The 13,521-nt window shown below is 38.5% G+C and overlaps 2 protein-coding genes and 1 non-coding gene across 3 annotated transcripts; 2 read left to right on the forward strand and 1 right to left on the reverse strand.

Annotated features, from left to right (window-relative positions):
• Window positions 1-239: 239 nt before the first annotated feature.
• Window positions 240-8,637, forward strand: brox (BRO1 domain and CAAX motif containing). Its single transcript, XM_044377319.1, has 13 exons — window positions 240-346; window positions 821-951; window positions 1,224-1,330; window positions 1,653-1,749; window positions 2,001-2,096; window positions 2,187-2,259; window positions 2,681-2,786; window positions 4,075-4,164; window positions 4,348-4,433; window positions 4,664-4,745; window positions 5,791-5,941; window positions 6,444-6,603; window positions 6,770-8,637. The coding sequence occupies exons 2-13, from the start codon at window positions 851-853 to the stop codon at window positions 6,851-6,853; spliced, it is 1,233 nt and encodes a 410-aa protein (XP_044233254.1). The 5' UTR covers window positions 240-346; window positions 821-850; the 3' UTR covers window positions 6,854-8,637.
• Window positions 8,638-8,729: 92 nt separating this feature from the next.
• LOC122999945 (protein FAM177B) lies at window positions 8,730-11,122 on the forward strand. The gene is made up of 5 exons (XM_044377320.1): window positions 8,730-9,642; window positions 9,895-10,071; window positions 10,159-10,222; window positions 10,329-10,423; window positions 10,657-11,122. Exons 1-5 carry the CDS (start codon window positions 9,622-9,624, stop codon window positions 10,858-10,860), a joined length of 561 nt encoding a protein of 186 aa, XP_044233255.1. The 5' UTR covers window positions 8,730-9,621; the 3' UTR covers window positions 10,861-11,122.
• Window positions 11,123-11,228: 106 nt separating this feature from the next.
• trnas-gcu lies at window positions 11,229-11,310 on the reverse strand. The gene has a single exon. It is a non-coding gene; the product is annotated as a tRNA-Ser (tRNA).
• Window positions 11,311-13,521: the final 2,211 nt, after the last annotated feature.

Raw genomic sequence — 13,521 nt, forward strand, 5'->3', positions numbered from 1 at the left:
TTGGTGACAAATTACAAAGATATTTCCAGGAAACATGCAAGGAAATAACTGTGAAATCACAGGACTCTTTGGACAAAAGGCTCTTTCCAGACAGAGCATGTCTCTTTGATCTGACAGTGCTAAAAACAGACATATCATGGCGTGTTTAAGGCCTTTTGAGACTCAACCTGAACAAAAGAAAAGCTGATCAGAGATCTGAGGTATTTTTCAGAGAGGCGTCATGTGACTGAACCGTGTGCTCTCATTGGTCAGCTTCTATTCGGTGTTTATTTCCGGAAGTAAGTTGTCAGTGTCAGACTTTCCATCAGGAGTAGCACATCTAAAGCCAACAGCGCCGCCACAGCAGGTAAAACATGACAAATGATTATGTATTTGAACTATTAAGGTTCATTTATTTAGTCGTGTAATAAGTCAGTTGTCACGTCGCTTCAGTAAATCATGTATTTAGGTGTAGCCAGTGTTAGCCGCTAGCTGTTAGCTGTTACGTAATGGACTTTTGTCTACAACAGACACACAAACGATTCGTAAAAATAATCAGTCGTAGAAACACACAGGTAACGTTAGAGATTACGTATCAGTTTGTGAACAAGGTAACACTTTAAAGGGGGCAAAGCAGATATGTGACAGCGCTCACACAGCTGCTGGCGAGTTTTCAGCGACCGTATGGTAACATGACGTTAGCCAGTATGTCTCATCAGCTGCATACTTCCAAGAAACGCCTTACTAAAATATGTAACTCGTGAATTTATCCATCGACGACATTCCTCATTATAGCAGGTATAACTCATTAATTAACTGATTGTCATTCTCCATCTTTCAGCCTCTTAAGGTGTGTCCTCACACACACAGGATGGCACATTGGTTTCACAGAAATCCACTGAAGGCAACAGCACCTGTGTCTTTTAATTTCTATGGAGTGGCAGGGAGCCCTTCTGCCAATAAGATATGCAAGTATGTCTTATCTTCACTTTACACAACGAGAACAGTGTTGTCAGAATGGATTGTGGCTGTGATCCTAGATATAAATGGAGTGTATATTGGTTTTGACTTGTTCCTGATACAGTCTGTCTTTTTACCTTATCTCACTGATGTACAGCGTGAATGACTGTTACTACTTTCTAGGGAAGATATCCATGCCTCGTTGGACACAGTAATCACTACTGTAATGGTTATCATAATTTATTACGCTGACTGATTTGCTTCGTTTGTTTCAACACATCCAGTGACCTGCGGACAACCAGGGCGAGGCTGCTGGAAATGTTCACTGATGTCACCTGCAACCCTGAGATCATGAAAAATGCCACAGATGCGTACTTCTCCCTCCTACAAGGTACGTTTCCACTTCAACTAATGTAGGAACTGTTGTTTTTCTTCTTTAAAAGGCCAGTTAATCAGGCTAATTTTCCACATATGCATAGTTACTGAGTATGGTCCTTGTATATCATTGCTTATGAACACATTAAGCAAAAAATGTCATCAACTTCTCTTGCTGGGCATTTATTAGATGAACAGACTTCATGTAGTCTAATCAGGTTTAATTATTATAAACTTTCTCCTTCTTCTCTACCCTCTAACATGACCTTTATTCTACTCATTTTGATTTGCAACTAACTAGCTGTGTGTGTGTTAAATTTTGGTTTATGACACAATAGGCTTTATCTCATCCTTGGATGGAACTACACAGGAGAACAAGATGAGGTTCATTCAGAACTTCAAGTGGACTGACACCTTACAAGGAAACACACCAAGGTAGAAAAAAAAGAGATTTTACTTCTAGTTGCATAGGTGAAAGCGTTTATAATCATGATTGTTGCATAGCACTAGACTCAATAAACTTACCAGGAATGACCGCTTACAAAGTAGGTTCATTCATATTTGACTGGTTTAGTGTTGTAGTAGCTATGAGAAGTTGTTAAAACATATCAAAAATGTTGACGTTGTTGACTTTTGTGCTTATATCAGTCTGTATAACCCACCGTCTCTTCTCGCTCTCATCTCAGTGCCCAGCAAGATGCAGTCTTTGAACTGGTCTCCATGGCCTTCAATGTAGCCGTCTGGTACACCAAGTTTGCCTCGAGACTAGCGGGGAAAGAAAAGTATGTCCTTTTTTTTTGTCTGTATTGTTGTTTATAAGAATTGTAAATGGCAAAACTGCATACTGACTGTCATGTTTGCCTGTTTAACAGCATATCAGAGACCGAAGCGAAAGATGTTCACCGGAGCCTGAAGGTTGCTGCTGGAATATTCAAAAATCTGAAGGTGAGGTGGATGTACAGACGAGTCTTCTCCCTTAATTATTCCTAAACTGTTCTATTTCTAAAATTATAGGAACTCATTTCACAGTGATTGCCTGACATCTGTTTTGTGTGAGTAATAAGGTGACAGAATGATATTTTGAACACTTCGATGTTTTTTTTTTTGTTTGAACATTTGATCTCAACAGTCAATTCCATTTTGCAAAAACACCTTTTTTGTCTAAAAATGTAAAAAAGTTAAAAACAAGAAAAAATTGCCAGAGGACCCTGGGAACATCACATCTTGTTTTCTTACTTCCCCTGCTGCACAAAAACCCCATTCAGACGAGCACAGTCTCGTTTTGCTAGAAGCAAAGGAATGAATATATTCATGGTAATTTAATAACACATAAGCCTCTGCGTTTTGTCATTTTTTTTCTTAACAGGAGATCCACATCCCTCGTCTCATCACCCCAGCTGAGAAAGGCCGAGACCTGGAGCCCAGAGTGATTGATGCGTACATCATCCAGTGCCAAGCAGAAGCGCAGGAAGGTAAATTGCCTCCAGACTTTTACACTGCACAACACTGCCGTCACAAAGCATTATAAACCTGTACTCACTGCTAACCGAAGCTAGTTATTGCTGAGATGCTAATTGTGTGTCAGACACTTTTCTATGTGGTCAATAAACATGTTAGGTCTCTTTCTTTTCTGTCTGTTTTACATATAAGTGTCTTATGTCTTCTACCAAAGTTTTGGTCTGTAGTTCTTTTGTATTGAACAACTGTAGCTGTACCTCATTCAGTCATCTTTTCACTTAAAGATGAACTTAATCTCAGTATGACATTGTGTGAGGTGCATGTTTCTTGGCTATGAAGGTGTATTTTTCTATACTTGCTATAAACATGAGCTGAGGTGATAAAACTGAGGAGGCCAACACCTGTATGATATGTATTAGTCTACAGTTAAGTATCTGTTGTGATATTTCTCTTAATATAAGCAGGTCTGAATTCAAGATAGAATGTCCCCTCAAAGGATAGGTTCTTAAAACAATTTTCAGGAGCCCAAATGAACATTGAAACAGGTTTTCTTGCTGTAATCATTCCTCCTGTTCATACTGACCATTAGAAGATCCCTTCATAATGCACTTACAATGTAAGTGATGGAGGACAAAATCCACAGTCCTCCCTCTGTGTAAAAATGTATCTAAAAGTTTATCTGAAGCTGATATGCAGCTTCAGATAAGTCTAATATCGAGTAGATATCTTTCACTGTTACAGTCTTTTTAGTTCCCTCTTTTTGTTATTATACTCCACTGCAGCTCAACAGGGAAACACTGTCTGAGGAAACACAAAGAGGGAATTTGATGCTAAAAAGACTGTAAATGTGGCAGATATCCATTTGATATGACTAACTCAGACTGCTGAAACCTCATATAAGCTTCAGATAAACTTTTACACGCATTTATCCCCCCATCACTCACATTGAAAGCATTTGAAGGAGATCTTTTAACAGCCAGGATGAACAGGAGGAATGATTACAGGGAGGAAAACCTCTTTCACTGTTCATATGGGCATCTGACTGAACTGAACCTACCCTTTAAATGTATCTTATCCATTTTATTATAACCAAAAAATAATACTGAAATAATTAACGGTTCTATGAAGTAACAATACACTTTTGTCCATAACAAAATAATTCTTAACTTGGGTAGACTCCACACCAAGGGTTCATGTATCATTAATATATCACTCATAATAATCCACTGTTAAATCCATCTTTTTATTTATTTATTTTTATCCATTTTTCATTTCTCTACCAACTCTTTCTCATTTTCACAGTGACAATTGCCAGAGCGATTGAACTGAAACACAACGCCACGATCGTCGCAGCGTTGTCATTCGAGACGGCGAACTTCTATCAGAAAGCAGGTCAGTACTTTTGCACTTGTGGTTTTTTTGAGGTGTTACAGTTCCTATTAAAATAAGCAATGATTTTTTTTTTCTTTACTTATGCAATGTAAGTCAGTCAATAATTAAGACAGTGCTAAAGCTTTCACCACTAAAATACGCAGCATAACAGGCTATGAAAGGTCTGTATTTCTGTCTCTCCAGACCACACGCTGAACACCTTGGAGCCAGAGTGCAGCAGCAAGTGGAGGAAGTATTTCCAGCTGAAGCAGCACTTCTACATGGCTTATGTAAGTTCATGCGTATCCTGATGCAGTTTACAAATCATTCATGTGGTTAACTTTGATTTATCTAAAGGAACAGTGAGCGTACAGTACAGTACATGTGATTTGGATGTAATCCTCTCTCCTTTACACAGAAAGGAAAGGAAAACCTGGCAGGAAACAAGCCAAGTTTACTCAGACTGTGATTCTTTTGCGTACAAAGTTTTATGATTTATATTCATTCACTCTGTTTGTAGGCGTACTGCTATCATGGACAGACGCTGCTGGCGAGTGACAAGTGCGGTGAGGCTATAAGATCTCTCCAGGAAGCAGAGAAGTGTACGTATGTCTTGGAATTTGTTGTATTTCAGTTGCACAGTGGACACACTACACGACTTTTAAAAGTCATCAGATCTCTGTACTGTTCACACTACAACTATTAGTCGAGAGTCGTGGTTTTCACACTGCGTTGTTCGGCATCAGGGGGTCACACATTACAAGATCTTTTACCAGGAGGAATCCCTGACGAGTCTGTCTGGTCTCCAAACTATGTTTTGTCACGAAAACACATGCAAGAAGTGTACTGATTTGCAAGGAAGAAAAAGAAAAGAATATGGGTGAATAGATTGAGATATGTGGGTCGTGATGATTTTCTGTTCTGCAGAGATAGTTGGAGGTAAATAAATATTTTTGCAATGGAAACATAAGTAGCTGATTAACTGCAGTGTATTATTGTGCTCCTCCATACAAATAGATTCATGATAAGACTGGGTTCAGCGAGCTGCTGCAGATGACAGCAGAGGAGTTCGCTCTGCTGCCATCACCGTGTCTTGCGCTCTCATTGGCTGTAGCTTGTTGCTTGGCTCCTCGACACAGCCAGATATTTAGCCTGCTTGATATCTTTCGAGTGTTCTTGGAGCACGTCTTTGAACGGTTCACACATAGCGATCGAGTGCTGATTTGCAAGTGAAAAGCCGACACCAGTTTGCCTCTGATCTAGGAGCTTTTGTCTGTGATGTCCAAAAACTGTCACCAAGTGGAAAATCAGATTTAAAACATAATGTGAAAATGTAGTGTGAACTCATCATTATTAAATATTCACACATGTTTGTGCATGCGTATGTCAACACTGGTGTAAGCACATGTTCATCAATTCAAATATACTGTATAATTCAGCTTCCAGCAGCAAGTGCATTTGTTGAAAGTGCTTTTTTCTTCTTCGTCAAGTCTGAATTACTGCACAGGTGTTTCCTGTTTATTTGTTTCCTTAGTTGCTGCGGTATTTTTGGACTTTCATCTCACGTTCTCGTACAAGAGTCACTCTCTTTTGCTTGCTTCACTACCTGGTTTTGTTTTCTGTTAACATGAGGAGATCTGTGTTTAGGTTACTCGCGTGCAGAGGCACTGTGTAAAGAGTATCGTCAGACCAAAGGCCCGGGCACCACAGCTAAACCATCGGAGCAGCTGTTCTTCCTCAAACTGGGCGGCCTCATTAAAAACACACTGGAGAAGTGCCAGAGAGAGAATGGCTTCATGTGAGTCATTTGGGGCAAACATACATACACACACAGACACACTCAGATACTGTACATCTGTAGACACATATAATACCTCAGCCCACTCAGGTTTACATCCAATAAACTGTTTATGCTATATCACATACTGTCTCTTTTAGGATATATATATATATATATATATCCTGCTTTGGTGCAGAACTATCACATACTGCACCTCTATGACACTGCACCAGGTGGCAGAGTTGGTCAATATCTTGTATAATATTTTAACAGCTTTTTTCACTCACTCAGAATATATTTTTACTTATTTATTATTGTAAATATTTATAAAAAATAATTATGATCACCTGACTTTTGTGGTAGTTGCATTTTCTCTTACTTCTTATAGGAATTTGTGTTTTGTTATGCATCACAAGACAAATTCCTTGTATGTTCACACCGGATAATTCTGACTCTGAAATGTAATCATCTGAGCTCGTTTCATTTGTAAACTCTCTTCATGTCTTCAATTGCGACTCAGATACTTCCACAAGGTCCCGGCTGAGGCGCCCCAGCTGGAGTTGAAGGCGAGCTACGGCCTGGCTGAGCCAATCTCCTTCGAGCTGCCGCCTCTCAGCGAGCAATGCACCGCCGAGGTTTACGCCACCTTCGACCTGACCAAGGGAGCCAAAAACGACAAGGTAAGACAAGACAGCTTCCCTTCGAAGTTAATTTCAACATACGCTGTATGACAGTTCACACAAAAATGGAACAAAATCTCTTTGCACACAGTAAACATTTTTTTTTTTTTCAGTGTTTCTGAGGTTGCATTTCTTAATCGTTGTGTTATTGTTGCTTCAACTTCAGGCCAAACCCAAGGAGGAGGAAGTGAAACCAGTGAAGGAGCCAGATTTGAAGCCTCAGAAGGACACAGGCTGTTCCATCTCCTAAAACACAACATTGATTCTTGTTTTCAGTCTCATGCTTCACTACCATCGGTTATAATGATGGATTCCATTTTTCTTTCTATGTAAACCTCCATAGGGAAAATGTATTATTTTTTTTTTTGTAATATTAATCCATGGCGTTTTACATTTATGCTGAACATGTGTAGTGTATTTCATTATGACAGCCATCATTTTTGCATCTACGCCAGAGCCAGTTAAAACATCTCGCATCCTCTCACCATCTCACATTTATGACATTTGATGGAAAAACAGCTCGTCATAAAGAAAACCTAAAACGAGATGGACAGTCCCTTTTTTTTTTTTGAGAGGATTACTTCAAATTAGCTCTTCACGTGAGGCAGTTTCAAGTTGAATGATGATAAATGAGCCTTAGGGGTGAAGTAGTTCTATTAATGGTGCCTTTGGCTGCAATGTAAACTGTTCACTGTGGCCCTTTGACAGACGATGGGTTATTAGCCTTCACGGCACGGAGCTCTGGCCTGGAAACCATCATATTAAACCAGATATGGATCTAAACAAAAGATGCAGCAGCATTCAAAATGTAAAAAAAAAAAAAAAAAAGACAAATATGATACAACCACCCGAATGAGTAGATGTAGAAAATTACAACAATCAACCTGTATACTGATTATTAAAGTACTTTTATAAGCATTTGAATGCTTTTCAAGCTGAGATTTGTTCAGGACCGCCTCATTAAAGACACTTCTTCTGACGATCAACACAATAGAAATGTAAAAATCCACAGTGAGCAGACAAAAATGAACGAGAGACAGCGTGTGTTTCACTGCTGGTGCGTTTTGGGTTTGTTTTCTAGCTGTAGCAGTTTACAATCAATATCTTATTTAGATCACATGATGTATCTACTGTAGTTCTTTTTGTACATGACATGACGTAGCTGTTTTCTACTTTTACTATTCATTTAAGGAAAAAACTTTCTTACCGGAGAAGGCCGAATCATTCTTAGTAGTTCTTTATTTATTTCTGTTGTGTAATATTTTAATTGAACAACATTTAAGACACTTGTATAATTATATATGATTCAAATCATATGTTCTTGGTGATGATGATTTTCAATTTTATGTTGCAGTGGATACATCAGATTAGCCACAACGCTTGTAAACTTTTTAGTTGCTGAGAGAGTGCTGTATGCTGACACAATGTATGTATGTACTGTACTTGTATTGAGTGTTATCCCCTTCCTTAAAGGCGTACTGTAGATTGGGACATGTGCATTAACATACCAGGAATGGGAGAAAGTATTGAATCTTCATGTTTGAAATAATTGTACGTGCTGCCGAAGAGCCGCTCACATTACCCGAACTCTCCCAGTTGCAAATAAAATCCTATCAAGTCGAAACTGAACCATCAATCGCTAGAAACTTGTATAAACTAATCTACCGCTCACACGTGCTCATTTATGTCCGTACATACATATACAGTATATTTGCTTTAGCTGAGGTAGACTCACAGTAGTAAAAAAAAAAAAAAAAAAAGTTCTCACAATTTTCTTTTTAGCCCATTGTAACACACTTAGTGTAACGGTTGTTCACTATACTCGGAACAGCGGATTTAACATTTGCAGAAAGCAGACCTATGCCAGTTCTTTGTTCTTTGCAAGGCCTCTGTTTATCAATAGGGCGGGTCGGATTGTCGTCACAGTGTACGCTCATTGTAATGACTACAATCCTGTTGCTCGTTATTCTTTCTCTTAATGGTGTCCTTCATGTAAAATGTATCTCAAACGGATTAAATCATCCATAAAACTCATTTCTTCCACGTTGTTGTTTGTATATATACGTCAACATGACTATTAATAATATCTGTTGATAGGTGGAAGCGGCACTACACCAATTTTACACATACAGTAAAGTTCATGGTTAGTTAAAATGGTACTATAAGTCTGAAACAATAACCTTAATGATGTCTTTGTGGTCTAACAAACATTTTTGGGGAGACTTAAAAGTCTGGATATCTCTATGGAAGTGCCAAACAAAATCACTAGTACCTCACACTCAGTACGTCATAAAAACTTTTAAGTTGGGTTCACAAAAGTCTGTCTTAAAACAACAGTCAGGAGCCCAAATGAACACTGAAACATGTTTTTCTTGCTGTAATCATTCTTCCTGTTCATACTCACCATTAGAAAATCCCTGAGATGACAAAAAAATTGATTGTACATCCTCAAAAAAAGATAAAAAACATTCTTTAAATGTGATTATGGTTGCCGGTTTGTGGTCCACAATTGCGCCACTCTCCTGTTATTTGTGGCGTAATTTAAATACATTTTATATTCCAACACCAAAATACATTTTTAATAAATAAATCTGAAGTTCCAGCAATAATAGGAAACATACAGAAAATTATACTGTAGACATCTAAATGAGTGTTTTCTTGGTTTGTAGTCAAACAGACTGAACAAATATTTTTATCTGGCTTTGTGGATACCTGAGGGGGACTTACGCGGGTTGAAGTTGGCAATAAACCTTGACATTCAACACACTGCAACAAGTCCAGCCCCTCAATATAGAGAAGGAAACGGATTGCTTATCTGACGACTTGCCCGTGATAAGGTTCGCACCTCTGTGTTTGGCGTCTCGGGTTTCAAGACAAATCCTGTATCCTGTAGTTGTTTTTTTTTCTACACAAAGTCTACACAGTCAGCGTGGATGGACGTATAGTACAGCTGTGACATGACAAAGGATCTACAGTGTTGCATTGGAGCAGTAAAGAAAGACTTGTAGTATCTGAAGAATGAACAACAGCCAGCAGGAAGTAAGTGTTGTAATATTTGAAGCAAGGCAAACATGAAGTGGCGTGTTCAGTTACACTCTCCTGTTAGGGTTAATTTTCAACAGCTGCTGTGTTTTTACCGGAGAGCCTCATGTAGTCTACATATACATAAAAGTCGCCTTTAAACTGACAACATGCTGGAGAAAGATAATGTATCATAAAGACAACATGTCAGGTAGCAAATTAAAGAGAATCCAGACAAACATTTATGTAAATATCTGTCTGATCTGTCAGGTAACAGACATCCAGGAAACAGAGCTTGGGGGAGGTGCCCCGTCCAGACAGAAGAGGATCATCTACTTCTCCAACGGTGAAACTTTGGAGGAGGAAGACAGCGAGGAGGAGGAGGAGGAGGAAGAGGAAGAGGAGCAGTCACCAAACAGCGGCCCCTTCAGAGAACCTGCAGAGAGGGTGGGAATCTTGTTTAAGGAAGAGTTTCCTGTTAGATGTCATAAATAGCAGCAACGTCATCTGTTTCAATATCTGTCTCTTTATCAGTCCTCCAAGAGTCGGTTCTCATTCAAGAATGTGGCCTTTCTAGTCGGGAGGATGTCACTGATGAGTACGTGACGCCAGAATTAAAAATATTCCGTTAAAATAAATACAAAGTGCTACTTTATGTAACAAAGTCTCGCTGAGTTTACTTTTGTGTTTGTTTACACATTCAGTTTGTGATTTCCTTGGAGAGAGAGCAGCTGGTGCGCTTGGACTGAACGCAGCCAAATACCAGTACGCCATTGATCAGTATCAGCGTGATCACAAGGTAAGGTTACGTTCAAGAGAAACGAAACAACAGTCAAAAGGTAGACTGTACTGTCTCACCTTTGTGACTTCTTGATCAATGATAAGTGTGATTTCTCAGGGGAGCAAATGAGATAAAAATTTCCCATTCTGTAAACAACACACTCACAGGCCTGTGGATAATTACTTCCTTGTATTTCACTCTCTGTATTTCCCATCGATGTACTGGTAATCCCCCCCCTTTCTTTTTCATAGACAACAACAAGCAGCCAAACCACAAATGGCCAAATGAAAGGACAGGCAGAGACAACCCACCTCTCTCCTGGACTGGACGGGAGTCCTTATGGGGCTACAGCAGATACAAGACACCCTGCTGATCCCCAAAAGAGCTGCGATGAGAAATGTATGGACAGAAATGAAGGACGTCACAACAGAGCCTATGAAGCAGATGAGGAGTGAAAATAAAGCACATCAGGTCCATTGTGTGTCAGAAATAATGCATGATTCTTACAGTATGGTGGGCTTGTTTGTATAGTATGGTAATGTTACACCAGAAATATGTGATTTCAGTGTGTGGCGAATGGTACAATATTGCAATGTTGTTTATGTAATAAAAAATAAATTGATTATCATATCATACATGTGTACACAGAGAAACGACTAACTTTTAGGAGGCTTATGCTGCTGTTTGCTGTTAATATCGACATAGGACAATAAAATTGTCATAAATAAAGATTAAGACAAGCACAAACTCCTTGTATAGCTCTGTTTTAGTAGGACATACATGGTTGTTGAGTTGAAAACAAAAACACAAAATGAAAACATACCGACGAGGATGGGATTCGAACCCACGCGTGCAGAGCACAATGGATTAGCAGTCCATCGCCTTAACCACTCGGCCACCTCGTCCCGTTGGCTATAACTGTAAAATAAAGCACATATAAACATTAACTCCAGCCACAGTATCTACCAGCACTAGGACTTAATGCAAATAACTTTAACGTTATATTAAATAACTACGGGTTATATTGCGTTGTTAAATTGTGCCACCGTTCAACAGCTAAATGCTTTAAAACAGACATGTTTACGCCTAGCGACACTTACAGCCTGCCTGCACAGACGCTCTTTCAGTATGGTGTTGATATTAAATTAACTATAATTAGATGTAATCAGTCCCTGTGAGTCTTTCACTGCGGTAACGTGAGCAGCCGAGTGCAAAACCGTGATTAAGTGAACTGAATTTCGTTGCGCATAGAGTAGTGTAATTACGGTAAGGACGGCACCTGAGCGAGGCGAAGGTCCTGAAAAGTACATATACGCATTTTCCTTAATGTTCTGTGTTCTTTTATGAACTTAATGCATTGTACCTTTTCCTCATGTTTAGTATGTTGTAAGTTTTATTTTGTCAATAGGTTATCAGATACATCCCACAGATTGCTGCTCCTGATGTTCTCTCTAAAGGTATTTAAGTCGAGTCATCCTTTGTGGAAACTGCAAAACAAAAGAAAACCTCTTCACTCTGTGTTTGTTTCTTCTATTTTGGGCTTTGATTAAACATTTTTGCATTGTTCCACAGACACTTCTAATGCACTACACTTTATGGTGTCTTATTCTACTGTGATCAAATCTTAGATTCACACATGATTGACTTAGCATCATCTTTATCAATCATTTTAGTGGATAAGAACACATTAATATATTGTGGTTGGATGATGGATAACAGCGTGTTCAAGCTGTGAAAACTACTTGTATAACACAGTTTTCTAAATGGTACGATTTCACAATGCTATACCAATAATTATATCTGTAAATGATAAGATTTATTTAAGAATTATTTATAGGACCAAGTAGGTCTTTCTTCTGTCAACTCAGTTTCAAGCATGACATCCGCACATTTTAGTAGCTTAGTTGATAGTTGTTGTGTTTGCTAACTCCTAATCTCTTCCATCATTGCATGAAATATTGAAATATTTTGCTTAATATTAAATTAACCTCCAAGACCAAAAAAGCACAGAAACTATTGAATGTTATGGGACAGAGTTAACTCAGCAGCCACACATTTCTCCGTTCTCTATTTTTCTGTTTAGCATCTACATGTTAGGCTAACCTATTGTTGCTAACTTTGGAGCTAACCCCCTTTACTTTTCCAGCGGTTGTGGAAACAACAGATGTGACTTTTCTTGGTCTTGTAAATAATGGATTAATCCTGGAAGGCTACTGATGTAGCACTTTTCTCCTTATGAAAGTAACACAGCGATTATTCGACCAATGAGAATTTGATCAGACGCGCGCATATCAACCAACTAAACGACCAGTCGACCAGGAGACTACAGCAACAACTACACTACAGCAAACATGTTATTTTAACTATTTCAGTGATTGAACCTTCTGCGAAAAAAGGCTACTGTTATTGAAATGTAACCAAATTTGCAAAGGTGATAGGACATTAGGAAGTGGATGCCATGGCAGTGGTGAGCAAACCTGTTGAAGAATTTGTACTAACCTAGAGTGGAGTCTGATTGGTGAAAGGTCAAAGTTCAGAAAAATGTATCTTTTTTTGGTCTTGGAGGTTAATTTGAACTGAGATTCCTCAAAGATTTTAAGTAAAATATTTCAAAATATCATGCAATGATAGAAGGGGAGATTAGGAGTTAGCAACCACAACAACTATTAACTAAGCTCCTAAAAAATGTGCGGATGTCACACTTGAAACTGAGTTGACAGAAGAAAGATGATCAAGTGCAAACCCACATTAAGCTTACTTGTTTGTGTCACATTACCTATAAATTTAATGTTTACAGATATAACAATTCTCATAGCATTGTGAAATCATACCATTAAGTAACTGTTATATAAGTAGTTTCCACAGCTTGAACTCACTGTTATCCATCATCCAACCAAAATATATAAATGTGCTCTTATCCAATAAAATGGATTGACAAGATGCTGCTAAGCTAATCATGTGAATGGATTGGCTTTAGGATTTATCTGAAAACCTATCGGCAAAATAAAACTTACAACAGATCAAACATGAGGGAAAAGTACAACGCATTATGCTCCTAAAACAACACAGAAAGAACATGAAATAAAATATACGTGTCTTTCAGGACCTTCGCCATG

The sequence above is a fragment of the Thunnus albacares genome, chromosome 16, assembly GCF_914725855.1.
Source record: "Thunnus albacares chromosome 16, fThuAlb1.1, whole genome shotgun sequence".
Lineage (NCBI taxonomy): Eukaryota > Metazoa > Chordata > Actinopteri > Scombriformes > Scombridae > Thunnus > Thunnus albacares.

What these genes read in the sequence shown, in the direction of transcription:
- brox (XM_044377319.1), top strand. Translation starts at nt 851, where the DNA reads ATGGCACATTGGTTTCACAGAAATCCACTGAAGGCAACAGCACCTGTG. An exon ending in AGCACTTCTACATGGCTTAT is followed by an intron (nt 4,434 to 4,663) that starts GTAAGTTCATGC and finishes CTCTGTTTGTAG; the next exon opens with GCGTACTGCTATCATGGACA. An exon ending in AGGGAGCCAAAAACGACAAG is followed by an intron (nt 6,604 to 6,769) that starts GTAAGACAAGAC and finishes CTTCAACTTCAG; the next exon opens with GCCAAACCCAAGGAGGAGGA.
- LOC122999945 (XM_044377320.1), top strand. Translation starts at nt 9,622, where the DNA reads ATGAACAACAGCCAGCAGGAA. An exon ending in TCAGAGAACCTGCAGAGAGG is followed by an intron (nt 10,072 to 10,158) that starts GTGGGAATCTTG and finishes TCTCTTTATCAG; the next exon opens with TCCTCCAAGAGTCGGTTCTC. An exon ending in CGGGAGGATGTCACTGATGA is followed by an intron (nt 10,223 to 10,328) that starts GTACGTGACGCC and finishes TTACACATTCAG; the next exon opens with TTTGTGATTTCCTTGGAGAG.